General features: G+C 47.1%; 1 protein-coding gene and 1 long non-coding RNA gene across 4 annotated transcripts in view; one reads left to right on the plus strand and one right to left on the minus strand.

Moving 5' to 3' along the window:
• LOC110260991 (uncharacterized) overlaps nucleotides 1-20,565 on the plus strand; it is a 45,278-nt gene that overhangs the window by 10,814 nt on the left and 13,899 nt on the right. The gene's annotated exons all lie outside the window — the stretch shown is intronic.
• CYP2G2 (cytochrome P450 family 2 subfamily G member 2) lies at nucleotides 1,966-15,768 on the minus strand. Of its 2 annotated transcripts, none has more exons than XM_084958839.1 (9): nucleotides 15,220-15,409; nucleotides 14,852-15,014; nucleotides 12,875-13,024; nucleotides 10,456-10,616; nucleotides 10,020-10,196; nucleotides 8,530-8,671; nucleotides 4,918-5,105; nucleotides 4,653-4,794; nucleotides 1,966-3,127 (listed from the first exon to the last, which is right to left on the minus strand). In XM_084958839.1, exons 1-9 carry the CDS (start codon nucleotides 15,322-15,324, stop codon nucleotides 2,946-2,948), a joined length of 1,410 nt encoding a protein of 469 aa, XP_084814965.1. In that variant the 5' UTR covers nucleotides 15,325-15,409; the 3' UTR covers nucleotides 1,966-2,945. The 2 variants fall into 2 exon arrangements, with proteins under 2 accessions (XP_084814965.1, XP_020950070.1); XM_021094411.2 differs by lacking the exon at nucleotides 15,220-15,409 and adding an exon at nucleotides 15,589-15,768 and having other exon boundaries at nucleotides 2,804-3,127.

The following is a 20,565-nucleotide window of genomic DNA, read 5'->3' on the forward strand; positions in this document are numbered from 1 at the left end:
CCATCCCTCTGGCTCTGGCTTTTTCTCTTCTTGTCTCCACCTTTCTGCGTGTCTCGCTTTCTCCTTCCCTGCAAGTCAGCCTGCCCTGCAACCCTCTTGGGTGCTTCTGGATCTCCCTCTCTCTCTCTTTTTTTTTAGGGCCGCACCTGCCACATATAGAGGTTCCCAGGCTAGGGGTCTAATTGGAGCTACAGCTGCCAGCCTGAGCCATGACAGCAATGCAGGATCCGAGCCACAGCTGCAGCACAGCTCCTGGCAATGCCGGATCCTGAACCCACTGAGCAAGGGCAGGGATCGATCCCTCGTGCTCATGGATACTAGTCGGATTTGTTTCCGCTGAGCTATAAGGGGAACTCCGGCTCTCTTTATGTTTGTGTCCTTTTGTCCAGTGGGTTCTCCTAGGTGCCTTGGTTACGTTTCTCCTTATGGATACATCTGTATGCGTGTGTGCTTCTAGATGCATGCTTGGAGTGTCTGTGTGTGTGCATGTGTGTTTCAGCATGCCCATGTTGAGAGAAGAATGTGTGCCTCTTTGTGGAGTGTGTTTGTGCTGGAGTGAGTATCCATATTACAGCTGTGCATGCACATCTGCCGAGTACATGATGGGATGTGCGCGTGTCTGTTGCTGGTGTGCATGCCAGGCTCTGTGTCTGTCTGTGAGTGACACGGGCTTGGGGATGCGTCTGTGGGAGGATATTTACATGTGTGTCTCTGGAGCCAGCCTGCTGTGGGACTGTGTCTTCACCTCTGTGTGTGTGTGTGTCCAAGTCAGGTATGTGTCCAACTCATGTGAGTGTCTGGATGTGTTTCGCACGTGCCTTCTGGTGTAGGATGTGGGTGTGGGGGCCATGTTATAAACACGGGACCGTCTGAGATCTGCCTGTGCCTGCTTGTATTTGGTTTTCAGCAGCCCTGACCCAGCTCCACTTCCCACTAGTTTCCTGCAAGCCCACTAGTTTCCTTATTTTTCAGGGTATTGCCTCCTTCAGTTTTCAAGGGTCATACAAGGTATACAAAGTCTCTACAGGACAGGTGTGTCCTGAGAGGCTTCCGAGGTAGGTCGTTCCCACTGCCTCAATTTCTCAGAAATTTCTCTTTCCTACGGTATTATCCCCAGGCTCCCAAACCATTTAGTGGAGGCGTTCAACCAGCCTGTGCCAGCTGATGCTGAGGGCACGGGGGACCAAGACAGCCCCAGGATCCGCCCTCGCTCCAGAGGAGGAGACAGATCAGTCACTGTAGGATGACAGCTCAGGATGGGTAGTGCTGAGGATGAGGTGGTCTGGGCATAGGAGTCAGGGCAGGGGTGAGAGAGGCTCAGGTGTCTTTGGAGCAGAGTCTGGAAAGAGCACTGATTCAACCTGGTAGGTTGAGGGAGAGCCACTAGAGGGCGCAGGCGGGACTTGGTGGAGCAAGGATGAGCTCTGAGAGGGAGCAGTCAGGCAGAGGAATCAATGATCCAGAGGAATTACCAAGAGAATCAGTTATCAGAGGAATCGTTATCAAGGCCAGAGGCCCTGGAACAGGGTGAGAGCTTTAGGGCACAGAGATGAGGGGCTGTGTTCACTGATTAGTCTGGAGCCGTGAGCAGGAGTCAGACCTGGTGGACCATAAGGACTTAGGCGGGAGGGGGAGGCGCTAGCAGGGTGGGGACAACTCTGCCCTGAAGCTATGGGAATTTACAGAAGGTTTTAAAACTTCTTTTCTTTTTCTTTTCTTTTTCACGGCCTCATCTGTAGCATACGGAAGTTCCCAAGCTAGGGGTTGAATCGAAGCTGCAGCTGCCAGCTTATGCCACAGCCACAGCAACTTGGGATCCAAACCACATCTGGGATATATACAGCATCCTGCAGCAGCTCTGGATCCTTAACCCCGGGATGGAGGCCAGGGATTGAATCTGTGTCCTCGTGGATAATAGTCAGGCTCTTAATTGGTTGAGCCACAATGGAAAGTCCACACTACATCATTTTAAAATTTATTGTGTTTATTCTTCATTGTCTACCCTCCCCGTTAGAAGTTCCATGAGGGCAGGAGTTTTGTCTGTTTTGCTCACTGATACAGCCCAAGTACCTGAAGAAGGTGCTGGCACATGTTGGGTATTTGATAAACATTAGTTGAAAGCCATGAAATAGGAGGGAGGGCCTTTATCAGCTGGGCAAGTCCATGGAGTTTCGAAATGGAATAATAGAGCTGTGAATTAAAGTCTTCTTCACCATGAATCGGGGAGTATTCGGAATTGGAAATTCTGATAAGAACAACCAGGAAACCAGGTTTAGAAACTCAGATGACGGGGACATCCAGGTGGCAAACCAGCAAGATGGTGGCCCAACCAGTGGGAAATCTGTGGCGATGAGCTGCAAGAAAGGACAGTTAGTAAACAAGTCAAAAAAGCCATTTGAAATTGTTGCAGGGTCCTACCAATGTCACACACAGTACACACACTTGCTGTGGCCAACAGGCTCCAGTTCTCTGTTGCCTTATTTGAGAGCGGTGACTATGAGAATGAAAGAGAAAGGATTGTGTCTCACATTTTGGTCATAATCAGGGAAAAGTCAAAGGAACAACATAAAGACACGAGGTCAGCTACAAGAATCTGGAGCAGACAGAAACTTAGCCAGATGTGAACAAAATGAACTTAAAATCTGCAAGTTTTGCCAAAGTCTTGAACAGGACGTTTCTTTTTTACTGGATGTGGAAGATATACAGCTCCAAATTCTGGGGTGATCCCTGCGGACCTGTGTCTCATGACAGTGTAATAGTGACTTCTCTTGGGGCTATCTTGAGGATTTAGGGGGATGACGAGGGCGGGTGTCCCTGTGCACACGGAGGCGGGTGCTGGGGGCTGGGGGATGAGGTGGGGGGGCATGGGGTGGGGTGGAAGGGGAGGTGGAGAGTGGGAGGAGCTCTGTCCTCCGTCGGTTCCTTCCGCGTCCAGCAGGGGGCGCTCAGCGGGCTATGAGGCAGAGCTCATAGGTCGGGGGTATGTTGCCAAAGCCTGAGACTTGGGGCGTGATATCGATGTGGGCAGGTGGCACCAGCGAGCGGAGGGTGAAGTTCTGAAGGATGGAGGTGAAGTAGAGAAAGAGTTCCATTCGGGCCATGGCCTCGCCCAGGCAGATGCGCTTTCCTGTGGGCACAGGAGGGGGCAGGAGGGAGGGTCACAGGGGCACTGGAATAATGGGGGGCGTAGAGAGTGTTCTGGACCCACCACCCCTCTGCACCTCAGCTGCGTCCTAAGCATCTTGGGAGTCATGATAATACCGATTTTTAGCGTTCTTATAAAGATGCAGTGGATTCCCACAGTTATGCTCGGATCTTCCACTTAAAGGGGCTCAGCATGTGGAAGCTACTTCTCCCATGGCTCAAATTCCAACAGATCCCCAGATGGAATGTTTCAAAAGGACACACAAATTTGGAGATTCTGTTCATTTCCAGTTCTTAAAGGTTTATGAATTGCCTACTAGGGGCCAGACACTGGAGGAGAGGGGGAAGCTCACACTTAAAATACTGCTTGCTGTTTGTCACTCACCCTTCCAGTGGTTTGGAGAGATTATTCTCCCTTTTACAGACAGGGTGCTGAAGTAACTCATTCGTGGCCCTACCGTTTGTAAACGATGAAGTTACATTTCCTAACCACTGCCCTAACTCCACGTTCAATGCGGCTTATACTTAAATACTACCGTTCTAAGATATTGAGTTACCCATCCACTGTTCCTTGAGCAAACATTCCCTGCTGCCTGTTTTGTCTGCAAACTAAGAATCTTTAAACATTTTTAAGTGGTTAAAAAAATCAAAGGACAAATAATATTTGGGGGAGTTCCCTTGTGGCTCAGTAGGTTAAGGATCCAGTATTGTCACTACTGTGGCTCAGGTTACAGCTGTGGTGCTGGTTTGATCCCTGGCCCAGGAACTTCTAAAATGCCATGGGCGCAGCCAGGAAAAAAAAAAAAAAAAAAGGCAAAGAGAAAGAAATTAAAATGAAGGTTTTGTAACATTTGAAAATTAAATGAAATTCAAATTTTGGTGTCTCTAGCTTTTTTGGCATCGCAGACATGCACATTTATTTATGAATGCCTATGGTTGCTTTTGATTTTTGTTTTCTTGGTTTTTAGGGCCTAACCTGCAGCATATGGAAATTCCCAGGCTAGGGGTCAAATCGAAGCTGCAGCTTCCGGCCCACGCCACAGCCAGAGCAACATGGGATCTGAGCGGCATCTGTGACCTACACACAGCTCACAGCAACACCGGATCCTGAACCCACTGAGCCAGGCCAGGGATTGAACCCTTGTCCTTATGGCTACTAGTTGAGTTCATTACCGCTGAGCCACCGTGGGGACTCCTATGGTTGCTTTCATAGCACAGTGGTGGAGGTGAGTAGTTCAGACTGCATAGTTCAGATGGAGACCATCAAAACCTACTGGGTCCTTAAAAAGTTGCAGATCCCCATCTAGGGTTATGACTTTTCTCATCATCAGATCAGTGGTTCTAATAGTCCATCGTTGTGGAATTCTGGACTTCTAGGATTTTGTGACTCTATGAACTAGCACTCAACTTCACATTCAAAGCCGAATGTCAAATACAGACCACTGGCTGGGGGACATATCTAGCATGTTCCTGGGGTGGGGGAGGGGACTCAGTCCATGGACACCTACCAGAGGAAAAAGGCACAAAGGCTTCATTCTTCTTGAAGCGGCCCTGCTCATCCAGGAAATGCTGGGGGTAGAAGGCATCTGGGTATCGGAAGTATTTGGGGTCTTTGAGGACGGAGCCAAGCAGAGGAAACACGTCGGTGCCCTGGGGGGAGGGGGCAGTTCGATGAACTCAGTGCTGGAGTATAAGTATGGAGGGAGTGCGGTAGGGAACCAGCAGGAGAGAGGGGTGGCGGACAGAGGAGTGACCATGAAGGCAAAGCTCTACCTTGGGCAGAAGGTAGCCTCGGAAATGAGTGTCCCGGATGACGTTATGGGGGACACCCATGGGCACGATATCTGTCAGTCTCTGTATCTCATGGATCACGGCATCTGTGTAGGGCATCTTGACCCGGTCATCTACACGTGGGATTCTATGCGGTCCAATCACCTGGTCAATCTCTTCGTGGATCTTGGCTGGAAAAGACCAGAAAACATCACAGGCAATGAAGCAGGAGGTGATTCTGGAGGCCAGGGTTGGGCCATGGGTTTGGATCTTCCGCACCTGTGGCCCCAAGGGACCAGGTCATTTGCATGTGGACTATCCCTTGGTGAGGCTAATAAACACTCCTCGGACCTTTGGGAGGCACCCAGCCTGGTGCCTGGAACGTCAGCTGGGATGTACTCCTCCCTATCAGAACCCCCTTCCGCCTACAGCCCTTTGAGGGCTGAGTTGAAGGGCACCATGGCCCGCCCCCACCCCCAACCCCCCAGCTCCCTGCTGTTCTCCTTGTGAAAACAAGAGCAGGGACAGGACTGCCTTAGAAATAATTTGGGGAGTTCCTGTTGTGGCACAAATGGGATGGGTGGCATCTTGGGAGCGCTGGAAGTCAGGTTCAATCTCTGGCCTGGCACAACGGGTTAAGGATTTGGCGTTGCTGCAGCTGCAGTGTAGGTCACAACCACAGCTTGGATCTGATCCCTGGACCGGGAACGCCACATGCCAAGGAGTGGCCAAAAATGGAAAAATTGAAAAAAAAAAAAGAATGAATGAATGAATGAATGAATTTAGGGTCTGCCCAAGCCCTGGAAGAAGACTGCAATGGAAGATGACAGGGCTTTCAAACCTTGACTTGACTTGGCGAAGTGGCCAGATGGTGCCATCTCTGATCTGGCATTGCCTGTTTGCCTGCTCTGCCTTTGATTTGATCAATTTTGGCAGAAAAGGGCTTCTGGAAGACTCAACTTCAGCTCTTATCCTTGACAGCTTGGTTCTTCTCTATACTTTCCTGCCACTCTGAATTGTTGAGCAGCTGTGAGGAGGCCGAGCAGGTGGAAAGCTCCAGTCAACAGTGTCTGATTTCATCAAACCTCTTTATGGGGAGTCCTGTAAAGCCATGCTTGGGAGTTTTTTGTTTTGTTTTATTTTTTTCAATGGTACATCCATATCACCACTTACAGAAAAATGAGAAAGGTCATTTTGGCAAATGTTTACACAGAGATTTTTGACAGGATGGCAAATAGGTAGCAAGGACAGGATTGAAGCAAGTGGCAGCAATCATGTGGCAGTGCTTGAGGACACCATTTGTGGAGTTCCCGTTGTGGGTCAGTGGGTTACGAACCCCACTCGTATCCATGAGGATGCAGGTTTGCTGGATCAGCGTGGCTGAGCTGTGTGGTATAGATCACAGACACGGCTTGGATCCCATGTGGCTGTGGCGCAGGATGGCAACTGCAGCTCTGATTCAACCTCTAGCCCAGGAACTTCCATATGCTTCAGGTGTGGCCCTAAAAAAAAAAAAATAAGAAGAAGAAAGAAGGAACACTGTTGATGCAGTTACTCCTCTCTGCACTTCCGGGATGAGCAGCCTTGGGGCAAATGACTTTACCTTCTGAGCCTGTTGCTTCATCTTCCAAATGGATGTTATATTCTACCAAGCTCCTAGAGTTGGTAGTAGCTTTCACATCAAATTCATCAGGCAAGCGATTAGGCTGGTGCCTAGCACATAGAAGGTGTCCATTAAATATTTGGTTTAGATTAGTAAAGCAGCTCAGACAGTGAAGGAGAGACTGACTCCATGAGTTTGAGTGGAAACCATTTAGTCTCTCCCTGTAACAAGAACAGTTGGTTGGCTCGGTTTGAACTGCGCTAGAAGGGAGAGAGGCCAAAAGTGGGGATTATCTTTAAGTGAGTAATGAGTTCCTCATTATGGGAGTTACCTAGCCAGACCAGATTGCAGTTTACTGGTGATGGATTGGACTCGATTCCGGCACTCTAGTCGGCTAAATCATGCATATCAAAGTTATCATCTCTTAATCCATCCCTGAACCTGTGAATGTTAGCTTACATGAAAAGGGCACGTTGCAGATATCATTAAGGATTTTGAGATGGGGAGATTATACTGGATAATCCAGGCTGGCCCTAAAGGTAGTCACAAGTGGCTGTATAAGTAGAGGCAAAAGGGTCAGAGTCGGAGAAGGAGATGTGACAGTGGAAGCAAAGAGAGACTTTGTTTTGTTTTGTTTCTGTTTTTTGGGGAGGCTGTACCCACAGCAGACGGAGGTTCCCAGGCTAGGTGTTGAATGGGAGCTGCAGCTGCCAGCCTTCACCACAGGCACAGCAACATGGGATCTGAGCTGCATCTGTGACCCACACCACAGCTCATGGCAATCCTGGATCCTTAACCCACTAAGCGAGGCCAGGAATCAAACCTGCATCCTCATGGATACTAGTAGGGTGTGTTACCGCTGTACCACAATGGGAACTCCACAAAGAGAGATTTGAAGATGCTGTGCTGCTGGCTTTGGAGATGGAAGGAGGATCGTGAGCCTGGGAAAGCAATAAAGACAGGTCTGGAAGCCGGAAAAGGCCAGGGATCAGATCTACCTTGGTTCGATCCAGTGAAAGCCTATTTGAACGTCTGAACTCCAAAACTGTAAGATAATAGATTTGGGGTTTTTTCTTTCTTTCTTTTTTTTTTTTTTGCTTTTTAGGGCCGCGCCTGTGGCATATGGAAGTTCCCAGGTTAGGGGTCAAATGAGAGCTGCAGCTGCCAGCCTGTATCATAGCCATAGCCGTAGCCATATCCACGCGGGATCCGAGCTGTGTCTGCCACCCACATCACAGCTCACAGCAACGCCGATCCTTAACCCACTGAACAAGGCCAGGGATCGAACTAGCATACTAGTTGGGTTCATAACCCCCTGAGCCACAACAGGAATTCCCAAGATAATAGATTTTTGCTGTTTCCTTTTTTCCGCTTTTATTTATTTATTTATTTTGGCCTTGCCCACAGCATGTGAAAGTTCCCAGGGCAGGGACTGAACCTACACCAAAGCAGTAACCAGAGTTACAGCAGGGACAACGTCATGTCTTGAACCTGCTGAGTCACCAGGGAACTTTGGTTTTTGTTGTTTTAAGCTATGAAATTTCTCGTAATTTATTACAGCAACTCTAAGAAACTATTACAGGCACCAAGCAGAAGATTAAATTAAATGGCCTGCCAAGCCAGAGATTCTGATTGTTGTTGTCATTGTCTTTTTTGTCTTTCGAGGGGCTGTACCCGAGGCATATGGAGGTTCCCAGGCTGGGCGTCACATGGGAGCTGTAGCCTCCAGCCCACGCCACAGCCACAGCAACGTGGGATCCAAGCCATGTCTGTGACCTACACCACAGCTCACAGCAAGGCTGGATCCTCAACCCACGGAGCGAGGCCAGGGATCGAACCCACCTCCTTGTGGAGGCTGTTCAGGTTTGCGAACTGCTGAGCCACGACGGGAACTCCAAAGCCAGAGATTCTGAGATTCCACATCCTGAGGGTCTCAGGTGTGAAGAGTCTAGAGCTGGCTTCTTTCCTTTGGGGGGAGGACCCCCAGGTAAGCAGCCCAGGGGGACACTCACCTTCCACCTCAGGGTGTTTCATCATTAGCAGCAGCCCGTAGCGCAGGGTGGAGCTCACAGTCTCTGTGCCAGCAAAAAAGAGGTTGAGAGTGGTGAGGACCAAATTCTTGAGGTTGAATTCCGTGTGGGGATTATCTTTATCCTGCAAACAAGAGGCATAATGCAGAGAATTACCCTCCCCTGCCTTTATCTTATTTTCTCCCTGTGTTTAAGGCTGGCCTTCTTGAAAACATGACACAGGGGTGAACCAGGTGGGTCTCTGGGCGAGGAACCAGCAGAGCAAAGGCGTGCCTGGGGTGGAATGACAGCATGTGCCTGGAGAGGAACAGCAAGGGGAAGGCCGGTATAATCGCCAGCGCAGCTGGAGTGTAGTGAGAAACAGGGAAAATGAGGGAAAAGAAGGTAGATGGTGTCGTGTCAGGTCTGAAAGTTCTAGGATGTTAGGGTACATTATTTATTTATTTTCATTTTTATTTTTGCTTTTTTAGGGCCGCACCCATGGCATATGGAGGTTCCCAGGCTAGGGAGTCTCATCAGAGCTACAGCCGCCGGCCTGTGCCACAGCCACGGCAACTCAGGATCCAAGCCCAGTGTTTGCAACCTACATCACAGCTCACGGCCACATCGGATCTCCGACCCACTGATGGAGGCCAGGGATTGAACTCGCATCCTCATGGGTACTATCGGATTGGGTTCCGCTGCACCACGAAGGGAACTCCTGGCGTACATAATTTAAAACAGCTGATTGCAGGGGTTCTGCAATAGAAAAATAGAAATTTCTAAATTTCTAGATGTTCTTTTGTGGCACAGCGGGTTAAGGATCTGGAGTTGTCACTGCAGGAGCTTGCATCACTGCTGTGGCATGGGTTATCCCTGGCCCTGGAACTTCCACATGCTGCGGGTGCAGCCTCCTCAAAGTCTCAAAATTTCTAAAATGTAAAGAATCCACAATATAGAAATATTAAACTTCTGACCTTCTACAACCACAAGACTTTCAACTTTTAACTTTAAAGTTTAAATTCAAAAGTTTAAAGACTTTGACTGTCTAAGCTCCTCAAATTCCAAGGCTCTAAAGAATCATTCTCCTTTCCTGTATTTGTAAATCTCTGGCATATACGATTAGAAAGGTGTAAGATTTTAAGTCTCCATGTTCATAGAATTTTAGAGTCAAAGTTTGTTTTAAGAGTGCAAGGTTTGGAGTTCTTGTTGTGGCACAGCGGAAACAAATCCGACTAGGAGCCATGAGGTTGCGGGTTCAATCCCTGGCATAGGCCGGCAGCTGTGGCTCCGATTAGACTCCCAGCCTGGGAACCTCCATGTGCCAAGGGTGCGGCCCTAAAAAGCAAACAACAACAAAAAAGGTGCATCTTTAACTAAAAGTAAACCCTGTGAAATAATGCCTTGTATCATCAACATGTTTATAGCTGAGTTTAAAGTTGTAGGCATTAGGGATAGAGGAGAAGAGAGGAAATGATTGGCGGAAGAGGTACCTGGTGCATCTTGATGAGGAAACAGTCGATGAAGTCCCGAGGGTTTTGAGGGTCCAGAGATGCTTCGTTGATCTTCACCCTGGAGGCAATGAAGTCCTTGAGCTCCTCTATCAAGTAGTAGATGCGATTGTGTCTTCCTGGCAAATATTGCATGATTCCAGAGTACATGTCATATAGCTGTGGGGAAGAAGCAAGGGGGGGTGTTGTCAGCAGTGGGTACCAGAGGCCAGCATAGGCTGAGTGTGGAGTCAGATAGCTGGGCCCCACATCCAGCACTGGATCTGAGACCTGCATGAGGCTCTTTGCTTCTTGGAGGCCCAGGAGATTTTGATACTTGCCTCTCAGGATTGTGGGGAGGATTCAGTGAGGTTTAGGCAGGGGCTTAGGGCACTGAGGTGGGGGGTGGGGGGTGGACAGAGAGGTGACTGGTGGGCACCTGGGCCCAGGGCGTGCTCATCTCGATGAAACTCTGGTTGATCATCTGCAGCAGCTTCAGGAATTGCTTGTCCTCATAGTCGAAGCGGCTTCCAAAGACGACGGAACTGATGACATTGGAGACGGTGCGGCTCAGGAAGAAAGTAGGTTCGATGGGGGCACCTGGGGGTTGGAAATCGTCTCTGTTGGAGGCCATGAGTAGGGACATGGGATGTGAAGTCATGCAGCGGCAGATATGAGTCCTGGCTCAGCTACTTAATAGCATGTGTTAGTTACTTCCTTCCTTTAGTTAGTTAGTTAGTCTTTTTAGGACCATACCCGTGGCATATAGAAATTCCCATGCTAGGGGTCAAATTGGAGCTGTAGCTGCCAGCCTACGCCATAGACACAACAACTTGGGATCTGAGCTACATCTTCGAACTGCACAACAGCTTCTGGCAACGTCGGATTCTTAACCCACTGAGCAGGGCCAGGGATCGAACCTACGTCCTCATGGATACTAGTTGGGTTCATTACTGCTGAGTCATGGTTACTTCTTTTTTATGTTTTGAATCTAGCATTCCCAATCTGCAAGCTTGTTCAGTAGCCACTTCACTGGTTCATGAGAATTCAGTATAGTTATCTGTGTGAAATGCTTAGCACAGTGCTGGGTAAACACTCCAGAAATGTAGTAAACATTCAAGAAATGCTGGTGGAGCTCAAGGTCTTTTGTTGGTGATGGTTGGTTCTTTGTTTGTTTTGTTTTGGCCTCGAGCACAGCTTGCAAAGTTTCCAGGGCAGGGATAAAAGGCCAGGGATTCAGTGAGGTATAGGCAGGGGCTTAGGGCACTGAGGTGGGGGGTGGGGGGTGGACAGAGAAGTGACTGGTGGGCACCTGGGCCCGGGGCGTGACAATGAAGACTCTTTAACCCAATGAGCTACCAGGGAACTTCTCAATCATTATTTTGTTGTTACTAGTATTTAATTGTTTGTACTCAAGAGACAGATTTATAAAAGAAGTGGTGGTAAGGAACACTTTTTTTTTTTTTAAGGGGTGGCTGGATTCTGTCTATTTCTACCAATTCCACCTGAGCTACTAAAAAAATCCTTCCTGGGAGTTCCTGTTATGGTTCAGTGGGTTAAGAATTTGACTAGTATCCATGAGGATGCCAATTTGATCCGTGGCCTTGCTCAGTGGGTTAAGGATCCAGCATTGCCAAAAGCTGTAGTGTAGGTTGCAGATGTGGCTCGGATCTGGTGTTGCTGTGGCTGTGGCTGTGGTTGGCAGCTGTAGTTTCAATTTGACCCCTGGTCTGGGAACTTCCATGGGCCTCGGTGTGGCCCTAAAAAAAAAAAAAATTCCTTCCCTTGGCTTCCCCTACACCATCTATAAAACAGGATCATGGTCAGGTCAGTGGATCTGGGGACAGTTTCTCCAGAACAATGTATATATTCACAAATATACAGTTTTGCAAATAACGTCTTGGTGTACGTGGACAGCGAGGGTCTTTATGCCTCCATGAAGCCTGGGGGGCTGGGGTAGGGGAACTCTAACTTAGAGAACTCTGTCTCTTTTTCTGTATCTAATGGATTCATCTTTGTGTTTCTTAGCCCTGTGTCTTTCTTTTCCTCAGACCCCAGCTGTCCCATACTTACAGCAAAAGGTATAGAGTTTCAGATTTGCAAGAAGAAAAAGTTTCAAAGCCCTTTTCACAACAATGTGAATATATGTAACACTGCTGAACTATACACTTAGAATTAGGGTGGCAAAATTTTATGTTATGTGGTTTTTACCAAAATTACGTGGTTTGGTTTGAGAATGTGTGAATAAATACCCAGATAGATAGATAGACAGACAGGCAGATAGATAACTGTAATAAAATTTAATCCTGTCACCAGAAAAGGTCACAGACTCACATATCTCCAAAGCCGCATGTGATATCTGGAGCTCAAACACTTCTGGAGATCCACTGATTAAAGTTTCTGGAAAAGTGGTCTCTAAGGGTCTTTCACCCTTTTATTTTTTTATTTTTATTTTTTTATGTCTTTTGTGTTTTTAGGGCCACACCCATGGCATATGGAGGTTCCCAGGCTAGGGGTCTAATCGGAGCTACAACTGCTGGTCTACGCCACAGCCACAGCAACGCCAGATCTGAGCCGTGTTTTCGACCTACACCACAGCTCACAGCAACGCTGGATCCTTAACCCACTGAGCGAGGCCAGGGATCGAACCCTCAGCCTTAGGGTTCCTAGCCGGATTGGTTTCCACTGCGCCACAACAGGAATTCCCATGTTAACTTTTAAACACGGAATCTGGCTGCAAATCTCAGTAAATCCTTCGTCTTTTTCACCTGTTCTCCCACCAAAGCCCATCTTCTCATGACTGAGCTTTCTACAACCCCCCAGGGCCCTGGTAGCCCGCCCCCTTGTGGCCCCAGTACCCTTGGTCTTTCGTAATTCCTGTAGTAAGAAGCCAGCCTCCTCCTGGATTCGCTCCTCAATGCTTCTCTTTCCCATCCCAAAGTCGCGAAGAATGGTCAGGGAGAAGCGTCGCAGTATCCTCCATCGGTCTCCATTAGCCAGGGCTACACCTGTCATGACAGCGTCTCAGTATCAGGCTCCCATTCCCCCTCCTTTTTTGTGCACAACTCTGTGCTGGTCTTGGGGGCGGGGGTTGCCAGAAAATGAAAGCTTTACAGCTTCCAACCTCCCAGGCTTAACAGGGAGAATAAAGTTGGATCCTCAAAAACTTAAGTCCAGGAGTTCCTTTTGTGGCTCAGTGGGTTAAGAACTGACATAGGTCCTTGAGGATGTAGTTTCCATCCCTGGCCTCCTCAGTGGCTTAAGGATCTGGCATTACTGTGAGCTGTGGTGTGGGGTCCCAGATGTGGCTCAGATCTGGTATGGCTGTGGCTGTAGTGTAGGCTGGCAACTGCAGCTCTGATTGGATCCCTAACCTGGGAACTTCCATATGACGTGGGTGCCGCTCTGAAAAAAATCATACTTGTACATCAATATGCCCACACAAAAGGAGTTGCCATGGAGTAAGAATTATTTAGAAATTTCCAGATGTGCATGAATTGCTGAATCGATGTTTGAAAAATTTTTTTTTGTCTTTTTAGGGCTGCACCCACAGCATATAGAGGTTCCCAGGCTAGGTATCCAATTGGAGCTGTTGCTGCCGGCCTACGCCAGAGCTGCAGAAACGTCAGATCCGAGCCTCGTCTTTGACCTACACCATAGCTCATGGCAACACCAGATCCATGACCCACTGAACAAGGCCAGGGATCAAACCCACAACCTCATGGTTCCTAGTCAGATTTATTTCTGCTGTGCCAAGACGGGAACTCTGATATTTAAAAAATTAAATGAAATGATTTTGGTAGATTGATGAATGGGAGGAAGAATTCATGATGAATGGATGGATGAGGTTTAGTGGATGGGTAAAGGGTTAATGAATGGGTAGTTTGAGATGTATGGATAAATGAATAAATGGTAGGAATGGTATGAATAATTGAAAGATTAATAGGTAGGTGAATGATGGAAGGATAAATAAATGGATGGATGGAATAATGAATAGATGGGTAAATGGAAAGTTAATTGGTAGAGGTATAGGTAAATTGAATGGAAAGATATTCATATAGAAAGTCTAGTGAATGGACGGCTCAATGGAAAAATGGATGAGTGGAAGGAAAGGTATAGGGATAAATGGACGGATGGAAGTATCAAAGGAATGGTGTGAGGCTGTTTGGAATTGAAGGATGTGAGCAGGTAGAGATGGATTTATAGCTAATATTAGAACGGTGTCTATCTAAACAGTGGGTGCCATGACCTATGGGTTGGGTGTGTGTATGTATAGGAAAATAAGAAGTAAGGTTGGCTATTAGGGCTTGAGTGAGTTCACAGGATGTCACTAATCCATTAAGAACAGATAACGCAGATGATGCTCTGGAATCAGGTGGTTTGGGTTCAAAATAAAATGGTTCTACTATTTACTGTTTTTTCCCCCTTTTTGGCCACACACATCTCAAACTATCCATTCATTAACCCTTTACCCATCCACTGGCATGTGGAAGTTCCCAGGCTAGGGATCAAATCTGAGCCTCAGCTGTGAGCTAGGCCAGATCTGCAGCAATGCCCGATCCTTAATCCATTGCACTGGGCTGGGGATCGAACCTACGCCGCTGCCACAGAGACAACATTGGATCACCAACCCACTGTGCCACCGCAGGAACTCCCATTTACTGTTGTTACCTAAACATTCTCACCCTTGACTTCCTCATTTGCAAAATTGGTAAGACATTAATAATTCTCTCAGAGGACTCCCTACAATATTCATTTAGAGTACTTAACAATGAACCTGGGACATCGAATTATATTATACTTCGGGATTACATTTTGCTGTCGTTGTTACCTACCGTGACCTTGGAAGTTCCGCTCTACTGAAGCCAATTCTCCACGGCCGCTGAACTCATCTGCTCGGTCTATCAGAGCCTCCTTCACTGCTTCATGTCCACACAAAACAACTACCGGCCGGGGACCCATGTACACAGTGAAGACTGGGCCATATTTCTCCCTGAGCTGTAAGTGAAGGAAAACACAGAGAGGGAAAGGTTAATTGGGGTAACGACCAACCAAGGGCTCAGGGGATGGAGATTTCAAGGAGATAGAAATGTGTAAATAAGAGATAAAGCTGAGTTCTGGGCTCAGAAAGACTGTTGCTAAGAAGGCAAAGGAGCCTTGGCCTTTGTGTTCCTGGGTGAGAGCCCTCAACAGCGTCACAAGCCTTGTTTCCGCATCCATAAAATGATCGGCCTGAATGAGATGGAGTTCCAAGAGCCATGCTTCTCCCTCCCAAGTGCTGCATTTCCAGAATCCTAAGATACTGCATCTCAAAGTTCAAAAGACCGACAGAGAGAGCAAGGATTCTCCTATTTAAGGAGAGAAGGTACTGTCATTCCAAATGCCTGAGGTTGTGAGAATGTGAAGTGCCAGTGTGCTAGGAATCTGTGTGTTCAAGAGTTTAAGATTCTGGAATTCCAGAAATCTAAGATTGTGTTTCCAAGAGTCTGCATTTTAGATGACAGAAATTTCAACCTTATCTGTCTATAGGATTAATTGCTTCCAGCTCCATGAGAGGAGTCGGCAGACTCACCTTCATGAAAGACTGAAAAGTGGCATCAGTACGGACTTGCAAAAGGTTTCCCAGGAAGGGTATCGGTGTGGGACCAGGGGGCAGCTTCCCGCCCTTGCTGATCCGTTTCCAGGCGATGAGGATGAGCAGACAAGACAAGCAGAGTGCCAGAAAGATGGTGAAGGCCCCTCCCAGCTCCATGGTGCCAGGTCGAGGGGTTGTGTCCAGGGGACCAGATCCTGCCTAAATACATTCTGGGAAATCAGCTGTGTAGAAATCTGAATACCCTGGGATTCAATTTTTCCGGGTATGCATGCCATCAGGGGAGAGATTGCTTTATCTAGGGCGTGGTTATATAACCTATAATCTCCCACCTGAATAAAGGATGGATTAAATTCACTCAGGGGAATCCATTGGGGCCATTCCCCTTTCTTCATATTTCTAGTTTCTCAGTTCTCCCTCAGCTCAGCCTCCAGCTCAACAGGTTTAGTTTAGTTTTTTTTTTTTTTCCCTGCTTTTTGGGTCCGCACCCATGGCGTATGGAATTTCAGATTGGAGCGTAGCTGCTGACCACAGCTCATGGCAATGCTGGCTCCTTAACCCACTGAGCAAGGCTGGGGATTGGAATCTGCATCCTCATGGATGCTAGTCAGATTTGATAACTGCTGAGCCACGATGGGCACTCCCCAGCTCAATATGTCTTAATAGGACATGGGAAGCAGTTGAACATAATTTTTAGGCTATTTCACTTAGGAATCATATAATCTGAATTCAAATTTCAGTGCCATCTTGTCTTCATTGGCGAGTCACCAAACTCTCTTGGACTCAGTTTCCCTGTCCGTCAAATAGGGTAACCGTAGTGTTTTAGAAAATCTTCATAGACAACAGAGTGGCTCCTCTCTCTTTGCCAGATGCTAATGAATCAGTTAAAAATATAAAGGCAGTAAGATGAAGACTTGGAATAGCAAAAGAAATAACTAAGGTGAAGAGATTTAATCAAGTTCTGTTGCATTTACTGAGATAATATCAAAGAGTAAAATCGGAGACTACCTGTGTTGGTTTATCGGAACTGTGCTGGTGTGTGTATGGTGTATGGTGTGTGTATGTGTATGTGTATGTATACACTGGGAAAGTCTAAGATGTAGGGACCACTTCTGAGCCCCAGTCTCTAGAAGGGAAGACAACTTCCAGAGACATGACCTAGTGATTTCTCTCCGCAGTAATCTAAATCAATGATTTTCAACCCTTTTTGCACCACATGTTTGTAAATCTACATTACTGACCTGAAACAAAATTCCTAGGTATTATATTTTACCTATACATATGATTAAACAAAATCCAAAAGCCCTTCTCATGTGCCTAATTCCCAGGCTTGGAAATTGAATCCCTTAGGAAGCCTGCAGGTTTGGAATAAGGCTTGGCTGCCTAGGCTGAGGTGTCCCAGGTGCAGAGGTGATAGGAATTCTGGGATAACTAAGTGACTCACACAGCACCACTTTCTTGATTTTGGATCTGCTGCTAGAATGTCTTCCAGGGAGGGGGAAGCGTCAGCTCCCATCTTTTGCCTCTCCTTTCCACTGTGACACTCTCCCAACACACTCAGCCATTCAAGATTAATCTCTTAGAGTTCCTGTCATGGTGCAGTGGAAACAAATCCAACTAGGAACCACGAGGTTTCAGGTTTGATCCCTGGCCACACTCAGTACGTTAAGGGTCTGGCATTGCTGTGACCTGTGGTATAGGTCGCAGACGCAGCTTGGATCTGGAGTTGCTTTGGCTGTGGTGTAGGTCGGCAGCTGTAGCTCCGATTAGACCCCAGCCTGGGAACCTCTACATGCTGTGGGTGCGGCCTTGAAAAGACAAAAAATGACCAAAAAAAAAAAAGGGAAGGGAAGACAGAATTGAATTTTTTTTTTCTAGGGAGGCAAATAAGTGAGTCTGGGAGATCTTCATGCACAGTCTCAGAAGACTCTTGATAGGTATTTTATGGTATGGTTCCAAAACTGCCTCCCCAAGGAGCATTTTTTCTGAGATTCTGTGGTTTTCCATATCTGTTGTTCTAATGTTTGAGGATTCCATAATCTTATAATATTAAGTTTTCAGTGCTTTGTGGATTCTTCCTGTTGGCAGTGGAGGAAAATCAGCTTTAGGAAAATGAGGAGCTGTGGGGAAGGGGGCAGGATGACACTTCACCGCTTCCTGCATGTTTTCAGTAGGAGCAGGAAAGTACTGCCAGTGCACAGCTGTTGCTCTCGGTTCAGAAAAACAAAACAAAACCAAAACAAGACTTGTAAAGTCTTAGGAACCAAATGCTGGAAGCTGAGATTGGCATAGGCGTCATTCTTCTGTTGGAGAGTGAAAAGGATAGTGAAGAGTGCTTCTAAATTTCTGCTAAGAAAAATGATCTAAAATGGGAATTAAAAGAAAAGTGATTATGGGATTTTTCATGTCAAGCTAAGTTCATTTTCTAACAGGTCTATCTAAAACTAATCTCATTTCGAAATAGTTATTTGTACAACTGATCAAGATCTAAGCATTTTACAGTTCTGTAAAACTGCTGACTCATGATGACTATCTTTTTCTGCTTGTTAGAGAAGGTGATCTTCCTCCAAATCAAAAAAAAAAAAAAAAAAAAAAAGCGTAGTTCCTACTGTGGTGCCACGAGATCAGTGGCATCTCTGCAGCATCAGTTCACAGGTTCTATCCCTGAACAAGAATGGTGGGTTTAAAGGATCTGGCCTTGCCACAGCTACAGCATGGATTGAAGCTGTGGCTCAGATCTGACCTCTGGCCCAGGGAACTCCATATGCTGCAGGGCATCAAAAAAAGAGAAAAAAACAAAACAAAACTCTACAACCAGGAACTCCTGCTGTGGTACAACAGGATTGGTGGCGTCTTGGGAGTGCTGGGATGCAGATTTGACCCCTGGCTAACCCACTGAGCAAGGCCAGGGATTGAACCTTCCTCCTCATTGGAAACTAGTCAGGTTCATTACCAATGAGCCATAACAGGACCTCCCCCGTACTTTTGTCTTTTCTCATCTTTTCCTCTCTATATTCCCTTTCTTTCTCCCTTCCTCTATCTCTCCTCCTTGCTTCTCTCTTTCAGAGACTCCCCCTTACATATTTTCCTTCTTTCTTCTCTCATTCTATCTTCTCCCACCACCTCTTTTCTCTTTCCTCTCTTTCCCTCCTTATTTATCCCCTCCCTTCTTCCAGGAAGATGAGCCCCCAGGATGTTTGGTTTTGAAGGCTTGGTGGGCTTACCTTCTGGAGAGCCAGAGAGCCATAGGACACAGAGACTCCACTCTTAAAGGGCACACATAAAATCTCATGCACTGAGGACCAAGGCAGCTGAGTAATTTGAAAGGAGCCTGTGTCAGACCCACCTGATGATCTTGGAGAGCCTCCTGGAGAAGCAGAAGGCAAATGGAGCCCACTCTGAGGACATAGACACTGGTGGCAGCCACTTTTGGGAGTTTGTTCCATGAGGACACTCATGCTGGCAAGTGACATTTTGAAGTCCTCTCTCTAGCTTATTAGCATCAGGATCCACCTCTGCCCCTGCCCACCAGACTTTAGGCACCATTACTGGAACTTCTCAGGCCAAGCAACTAACTGGGTGGGAACACAGCCCCAGCCATCAGCAGAATGTCTTCCATAGGATTCCCTGAGACCCCAGCCACTCCAGGACCCAGCCCCGCTTACCAGGGCACCAGTACTAGCTCCAGGACCCCTGAGACCCCTTGGCCAGCCATGAGGACCTTGCCACAACTATCACCAAGTTGACACCAACTCTGAGACCCTCAGTACCCTGTAGCCAGAAACCCTGGGACCCAACTCCACCCATCAGTGGCTGGCTCTAGTGCTGGGACTCCCGGCACCTGGCTCCACCTACAAACTTATGAACACCAGCCATAGGACCATAGCATCCCTGCAGCCTGCTCTGTCAGAACCCAGAACATCTGCCAGCAGGCTGGTATCATCCCAGGACCCCTACCTGCACCAGGACCCCCTGGGGCTCTGAACCCAGCCACCCTGTGTCTAGGCTCTAACAATTAGTGGCTAGCCACCTCCACATAAGACAAGGCTTGGCAACCAACCAGACCTGGGATAGGCACACCTACCAGACCAGAGTCCACTTCAATTAAGGGTCCATGCAGCAGCACACATAAGGATCACCCTTAGGTCGTACAGTCCTGGTGACTAGAGGGGAGGGTACTTCTGGGAGCACAGGACAGTCTACAAAAGGCCACTTCTCCAAGGTTGGGAAACATAATCAACCTACTAAGTACACAGAAATAAAAAGAGCAAAATGAGGCAACAGAGAAATATGTCCCAAATGAAGGAACAAGATAAAACCTCAGAACGAAGTGAAGTGGAGATAAGCAATCTAACCAATAAAGAGTTCAAGGCCATGATCATAAAGATGGTCACAGAACTCAGAAGTTTAGATGAATAGAACGAGAATTTAGAGATTTTAAACAGAGTTAGAAAGTACAAAGAAAACCTAGGGGTGAATAGTACAATAACTGAAATGAAAAATACATGAAAATGAATCAACAGTAGATTAGATGATACAGAGGAACAGATCAGCAAATTGGAAACAAAGTCGTGGAAATCGTTGAAGCTGAACAGAAAAAGAAAAAAATGTTTAATTGAGGACAATTTAAGAGACCTCTAGACTACATAAACATACTAATTTTTGCATTATAGAGGTCCCAGAAGGAGAAGGGAGAGAAAGGGGCAGAGAACATATTTGAAGACTGAAAACTTCCCTAACCTGGGAAAGAAAACAAGCATCTAGGTCCAAGCAGCACAGAGTCTCAAACATGGTCAATCCAAAGAGGACCACACTAAGACACATTGCAATTAAATTGGCAAAAATTAAAGGGAGAGAGAAAATATTAAAAGCATCAAGGGAAAAGCAACAAGTTACAAACAAAGTTACTCTCATAATGTTATCAACTGACTTCTCAGCAGAAATTCTGCAGACCAG

The sequence above is a fragment of the Sus scrofa genome, chromosome 6 (genome assembly GCF_054392235.1).
Source record: "Sus scrofa isolate SSC_HxYL_T2T_F1_AM1 chromosome 6, Sscrofa_HxYL_maternal_Yorkshire_Landrace_v2.0, whole genome shotgun sequence".
Lineage (NCBI taxonomy): Eukaryota > Metazoa > Chordata > Mammalia > Artiodactyla > Suidae > Sus > Sus scrofa.

Bases quoted from the DNA above. Each gene is read 5' to 3' on its own strand.
- CYP2G2 (XM_021094411.2), bottom strand. From the start codon at position 15,768: ATGGAGCTGGGAGGGGCCTTCACCATCTTTCTGGCACTCTGCTTGTCT. The intron at 8,672-10,019 runs GTACCTCTTCCG...TCTTGTTTGCAG, and splicing joins TCCTCATCAAGATGCACCAG to GATAAAGATAATCCCCACAC. The intron at 3,128-4,652 runs GTAGGTGTCCAT...CTGTGCCCACAG, and splicing joins CTTTGTGCCTTTTTCCTCTG to GAAAGCGCATCTGCCTGGGC.